The 7,332-nt window shown below is 36.3% G+C and overlaps 1 protein-coding gene across 1 annotated transcript in view; it reads left to right on the top strand.

Annotated features, from left to right (window-relative positions):
- The window catches only part of LOC107685222 (ADAMTS-like protein 3), a 244,976-nt gene that overhangs the window by 171,855 nt on the left and 65,789 nt on the right, over positions 1-7,332 (top strand). Inside the window, exons 8-9 of the mRNA XM_016481738.1 lie at positions 1,142-1,216; positions 4,693-4,850. Of these exons, the coding sequence (XP_016337224.1) occupies positions 1,142-1,216; positions 4,693-4,850 (233 nt within the window). The remainder of the gene's footprint in view (positions 1-1,141; positions 1,217-4,692; positions 4,851-7,332) is intronic.

Genomic DNA, 7,332 nt, shown 5'->3' with positions numbered 1-7,332 from the left:
TAAACACATTTCATTACACCAAATACACAAAATAATGTTCTTTTTAGCAGCATCATATGACCCCTTTAATGATTGCTATCCGGATGTGAAGAGACTTTCAACCAGCATAACAAAAAATGTTTCTGAAGACAATCACCTATTGCACCTTTAAGATGTGTCTGTGGATACATTTGTGAATTAATTTTGCCAAGTATTTGAAAATCCTGTAAAACGGAAATTTCTGGGGACGGCTGCAGTCGGGGACAAAACTCAAAATATCAGGACTGTCCCCAGAAAACGGGGATCTGGTCATCCTGTTTTATGAAGTATGTTTATATTTGAAGGAATCCCATTTTCACCCTTGAGCAAGACACTTACATGCAAAATTTACAAAAAAAAAAAAAGTCATTATTTACTCATTTGTTGTTCCAAACCAGTTCCAAATATATATGTCTGAACATCCTCAAAAAATCCTTATGGAAAGGCATGAGGGGTGAGAAAATAATGTCAGAATTTTCAATTTTGGGAGAACTGTTTCTTCGCTCCGGGGGATTATCCTTGTAATAAGTCTCTTTGTGTAAGAAATCTAAATAAAGAATAAAAAATAAGTAGAGATACAGCGTAACTGGAGAGATTTCCTGTATTCCTCCCATTCTCTCCATTACCCCCGTTCCGCTTGCTTTTACAGAACACTTTCAATCCAACCATAACTGAAAGCACTCAGGCTGTTCTCTGTTGTGGTTTTCTGTTTACTGAACTGGAAATTGGTGGGTTTTCTTTTTTCAGCCGTACACTGGGAAGCCACAAATGTTTTTTTATGGAGAGAGTTCGAGCACATTAAGCGTGTTGCAGTGTGTGTGTGTGTGTGTGTGTGTGTGTTTGCAACTCATTTACCCTCAAATGTAATGACTGTATTTATGTGCACTTCCATATCTCATATCATCAGTGGATATTGACATGAACTGTGAGGGATGCTGTTCTTCTGATCTGTGTTTGGAGTGAAACACTGCATTGCATGTTGAATTTAGTGAGTGACCTGCCAGTTATCATCTAGGAAATAAATGCAGTTGTTCTGCAGATTAATCCAATTTTATATTTAATTTCATGCACTGTATTATGTGATGCTTTAATGACTTTCTGGTTTGTGATTCTTCTTCCACAGCCATAAAAACGGTGATCGAAGTGCCGATGGGTAGCAGAGGCCTCAGAATCACAGCCAAGGGACCAGACATGATTGGTGAGATTATGCATATTAACTTAATACAAAGATCTGTTGTGTTTCAAAGCTTCTGGGTCCTTGACTTGACATAAAACTTTGATGAATGAAGTCTGCTTATTCTGGCAGTTAGAAGCCATATAAGACTAGTCAGGAAGGGTTAAGACTCAAAAGGATTTTCACCATTATCACTATGAATTAATCCAACTTTCTGCCACAGGACTGAGGCCTTAGAGTGTAGTTATAACATATATAATAGTTATATCACAGCGTTTTGAGAATTAGTGAGATGATATATTCAGCTATCAAGGAGATTTTCCACACTCTCTCAGAGAGATTTTCCACAGTCTGAAAGTTAACACTATTGGGATGAATCTCTCAGTTTCTCCCGGTTTTATGTCAACCTAAAATCAACTAAAATACAATAAGGTATTATATCTAGTATACCGAAAGTGAAACTTATTTATGTATTTGAAAAGCTTTGTGAGTCATTCGTTATATGGGAATATATTATATTTGTTTATATAGGACTTCATTGTAAATAATTTAGCAAATTATATACAAAATTATATTTATTTTATAGGATAACTTTAATTTATATTAACGTTGAGTTATATTTACCATAAATAAATTCTAAAAATTAATTCATTAATTTCAACATAAATTTAACAGAGTCAGCTTTATATTTATGTAAAAATAATATTTATTTATTTATTTAAATTTTCAGGAGAAATATCGCCCAAATGTTTTTTTTAAATGGCTTTGTGACATTCTTCCACATTTCAGCAGTTCTTTATTTAGGAATATAATGTATTTGATTATATAGTACGTGGAATCGTGGTAATTTTATAGGAAATTTTCTTGATTGTATGGAATAGCTTTCACTGCATATTTACACAAAATCAACCCTCAATGAAAGTCTGACCTCTCACACTGTGATGGCAGTTATCTTGAGTATTTTCCCCATGTTTGTTCCATAACATTCGGGTTTTTTCAATTTGTAACATCTTTGCTCCTCTCAGGAAGTTGTCACAGGCCATCAGAAGCATCTGAGACTGACTTTCCAAAGAACTCTTCAAACTTCTGAAATATAGTCTGAAATTTTACAATACTTCCACAGTGACACGGCCAAACTGTATTTGACATGGTCGCCTGGTGTAGTAGCACAGTGTGGGAATGCATATGGATTTTATATCTTTATATCTAGACTGAAAGACCAAAAAAAGAGATTTCCTATTACCTGAGGACTGGCAAATGCGCGGAGGTTTGAGGGAACTTTAGGATAGAGCAGAAGAATAAAGTGTTCGTGCAGGCTAATTTGTGGTGGCTGAGAGCCCGGTACGATGGAGACGGGGCCAGTAATCTTGCAGATTTCCAAAACGGACACACAGAGTATGCCGAAGTCCAATCCCAGTGATCCGTTCCACATCCGACGGACCTACACTCACACATGTACACACTTCCGTTCTGTGGAAAACCACTATTTTCCCTGTACACATGCTGATATCTAAACCCTTTAACCTGTGCATAACTCCTTTTTAGTTGCAAACTTAACATCCTTAACATCCATCAAGAACTACAGGGCATTTAGTGGATGTTTGACTTGTCAGATGTTTTAAAAATGTGGTTTGAGTGACCTGAAGATTACTTGGACCGATCAACTATCCCAAAGCCCAAGTAATGAATTAGACATTTTTTCCATACATAAAATACATTAAAAGACTAGAAAAATAAAGAAAACAAAAACGTATAATCCAATATCTAACAGCCAAGTTTATAAACGTGCCTTATAGTTTTTTTCATTGAGATGTTTTAGATATTATAGCTCTTTTATAATGTGCCAATAATTGCCATTGTTTATTGTTTCAAGCCGTAAAATAACAAATCGCCATCCGCTGTTAAAAATATTCAATGTGATCTTAACAATTTCAAATATAAATAAATGTCTTTCCGTTGTTTGCAAATTGATACACTGTTTTGGAAATAATTGTGGGTCCTTCATGTAAATAGAGCAAGAGAACAACATGTGTTAGCGGTAAGGGAAAATCAAACAACTGGTCAAAGCGGCTAGAGAGTGGCTAGCGGCAGCTGAATATAATTATGCCTTCTTTTTTGAAACAGCTCGCAAAGAGATTAAATTCCCACATTGTCATTCTGCTCTTCTTGAGGGCGTCTTGTGATAAAAATTGGCAGTTAACATTTATTTGCTCAGACAAACAGATTGGATGATGGTTTTTCTGTGATGTGGCATCTTACAGATTAGAATGGCTGGGTTGAGAACTTTAATGTAGGAGTGAGAGATCCAATGATTAAAACAAGGATTTAAACTTTTAGTTTTTGTTTTACTTTATTTCAAAGTTGGACACAAAGTTCTTGTGAAATGCAATTTGCAAACAAGAAAAAAAATAGAAAGAAAAGCTTCAGGGTGGACATTTATTGGATCAAAGTAGGCATTACATACCAAAATGGGTCAGATGGATGGATGGATGGGTGATACACACTATAAAGTGGATGGGTGGGTGGGTGTGTCTATGGACACATACGATGGATTGGTTTATGGATGATACATACTATGGATAGATGGATACATATGATGGATGGATGGATGGATGGATGCATACTGTGAATGGATGGATAGAGACATACGATGGATGGATGGATGAATGGATACATATGATGGATGATAGGATGGATGGATGATACATACTATGGATGGATGGGTGGATGAATCCATACTATGGAGGGATGGAAACATGATGGGTGATAGGATGGATGGACCCACATGATGGATGGATAAATGGATGGATGATACATACTATGGATGGATGGATGGATGAATACAATGGATGGGTGGATAGATACATACTATGGATGGGTGGATGGATGGATGGATGGATGGATGGATACATATGATACAATGGATGGATATATACGATGGATGGATGGATATATACTATATTCGATGGATGGATACTATGCATAGATGGATGGATGGATGTATACTGTGGCTATTTTTAGACTTTTTTTATTGTAAGAAATATGATTTATCATTCCACCATATTTCTCGTCCTCTTTCAACTCTACTTACATTAAATCTGGCAAAATGACCAAAAATCTTAGCATAAATAATTTTAATTGAGTCAAAGTATAACTTCCTTAATTGAAAAGACCTTCATAGACTATGTGAAATTTTAGTTTTTAAAAGAGTTGTAGGCAGTTTCATGTTTATCGTCTGCCAGACAACCACACAACCTCCATCTGAATCCCAACAATCGAAACATGGGTCAGCCAACCCTAACATACAGAGTGATTGACAGGTAGACAGTGTTACAGTTTAGAGTAAAGAGTGAACCGTTCCACTGTCAGTTAGCACTGCTTCGGGGACAGGTGTGCTTTCTCAGGACACCTGATTCAGCAATATCTGTCAGGTAGTAGCAAGATTTTATTTGTGGTAATCCTGCAAAGTCACTCATTTAACCTTAAATGTCGTATTTCAGTGATTGAAGCTCATGCACCAAACAGCAGGAGAGAAGAGGTGGTGTTCAGCTCTTCAGGTTCTCACGCTCTGGGTAACAACACGGTGGAGTACCAGAGAGGAGCAGACAGACAGATCCTCCGCTGCTACGGACCGCTGTCTGCAGACTTCACTATAAAGGTGGGTAATGAAAGCCGAATGACAGATTTATTGGCAAGTGGTATTAGAAAGCAGCAGGAACTCTTAGCCAGAGATGGTCTTTTTGATGGATACATATCTTCTCTTGTGTTGGAGCTTCCAACTGAACCCATGAGTCATCTAATTGAAGTACCTCCTAAAATTGGAAAGGACTAGTTTAACCAAAACTGAAACATTTAGGAAAAAATTAATTATTTACTCTTTCAAACCTCCATTATTATAAACAAGATGTGATACCCTTCTTTTCCACTCATGGTCTGTTGTATTCATAACGCTGTTTTGTAAGACAAAACTACAAAAGAAGTTTTGGAAAATTATTTAAAACAAATTTCCAGTTTTTATTATATATATAATAATTATAATGTTATGTATATGGTCTAATTTATATTATTACAATGTTAATAATCAGTGTTGGGTGTAATGCATTACTAAGGGATTACTCCTAATTTTTCTGTAGTGTAATTACTGTTAATGCTGATGTAATTGCATTAAATACAGTGTAGACTATAGAAAAAGTCTATATAAAACAATAGTGTATTTAACGTCAAGATTTAACATCTAATGTTAATATCTATGTTTTTAATAGGCCTACTTAGTGCTTTTAAAAACTTTGGTCAGTTCAAGGGTAGGTTATGCAATTTTATGTTATTTATTTAAAATAAGTAAAAGAGCAGTTTCATGTCTACTTGTATTGTTCAACTGGTCGAGGTTGATATGGGATTTAGAAAGTAATCATATTTGATACATCAAGCTATTATGGCTCATACAATGATATAGGCTATTATGAAGCTCCTTTTATAACTGTAAAGCAGACTACTGTACTTACATAAAATTCAATAATATGTCTTAGTAAGATGATATTTAAATGCTTAGTTTTATTATCAAATCTCAGTAGGGATAAAACATATAATGCAGTGCAATGATGACTGAGAGATGAACAAATAAACATTCCTTAAAAGTCTGATGGATCTTTTTTTTATATTTACATTTACATGATTTTTTCTAATTTAAAAAAATGTAAATCAAGTAAACCTAAGTTGCTTCAGTCCAGTACGTTTTCATCTTGAAATATTACTAAAAATATAAAAGTTATTCTTATGTTTACTTTATAAAAATCATTAAAGATTTTACACGTGAACCACAACCTGAAGGTGAACATTTTTACAATTACTCTAAAAGGCCTTTTACTTGCAAAAAAAAGTATAAACTATCAATCAGCTGACAGATGTCATATATTATTTAATTTATAATAGGTAGATTAAATGATTTTTAATGATTTGGCATAGTCACAAACAATCATAAACCTGCATTGAATACTAATGATTGTGAAAGTTTCATGCAAACTCAGTTTGAAGTTTCATGGTGAATTTAAAGCAGCAGAGAGAATCAGTGTTTACTCTCCTTGTGAAACTGTAAACACAGAACAATGTGATTGTAATCATGTTAGACTTTCTCATCTCGCGACCTGAAGATTCTTGATTAGTCTTGACACTATGGCTTACATAATATTACATAACTATGGCTTACATAATAATATTACATATTATGGCTTAATACTATGGTGATACAAGATGGCGCCGATGATGATAGCGGCCTCCGTGGCGTGCTCTGCAGTTGTTTTTGTGTTTTTGTTAATTTGTCCTATCTTTAGTTATATCCCTGCAATCAGTTTCACCAGAGACGAATTGCTGGACATTCGGCACTACACATCACCCGATATATTACCAGTTTTCGACTATTCTGATGTTTTGCTGGACATAGTAGTTGGCAGAGCAACTGTGCTGATCAAGCGCTTCAGGACGCGCAGACGGGGGAAGCGAGCCGGCGCCCTCGTGAAGCTTAGGCAGCGCGGATTTCGAACGCCGTTGCCTAGCATCCATCTGGCGAACCTCCGCTCTCTACCCAGCAAAATGGACGAACTCCTTCTGCTCTCCCGGACAACTAAGGATTTCTCACACTCTGCTGCTCTGTGTTTCACGGAACCCTGGCTGAATGACGCCATACCGGACAGCGCGTTAAATCTGCCAGGCTTTCAGCTGTTCAGAGCGGATCGCGACGCAGAATCAACTGGGAAATCGCGCGGCGGCGGGACATGCTTTTACATCAACGAAAGGTGGTGTACAGATGTAACCGTGTTAAAGAAGATGTGCTGTTCAGATCTAGAAGCGCTTTTCATTAACTGTAAGCCTTTCTATTCGCTGCGGGAGTTTTGCTCGTTCATTCTCGTCAGTGTTAACATTCCTCCGCAAGCACACGTGAGCTCAGCTTCACAGAAACTAGCTGATCAGATCACAGCGACAGAACAACAACACCTGGACTCTGTTTTAATCATTCTTGGGCACTTTAATAAAGCAAATCTCTCCCGTGAACTGCCAAAATACAGACAGCACATCACATGTTCCACCAGAGACAGTAATATATTGGATCACTGTTACACCACAATAAAGAATGCATATCACTCTGT

The sequence above is a fragment of the Sinocyclocheilus anshuiensis genome, unplaced genomic scaffold (genome assembly GCF_001515605.1).
Source record: "Sinocyclocheilus anshuiensis isolate Anshui unplaced genomic scaffold, SAMN03320099.WGS_v1.1 scaffold333, whole genome shotgun sequence".
Lineage (NCBI taxonomy): Eukaryota > Metazoa > Chordata > Actinopteri > Cypriniformes > Cyprinidae > Sinocyclocheilus > Sinocyclocheilus anshuiensis.
The sequence above is the reverse complement of the archived record's forward strand: the minus strand, read 5'-3'. Positions and strand labels throughout refer to the sequence as shown.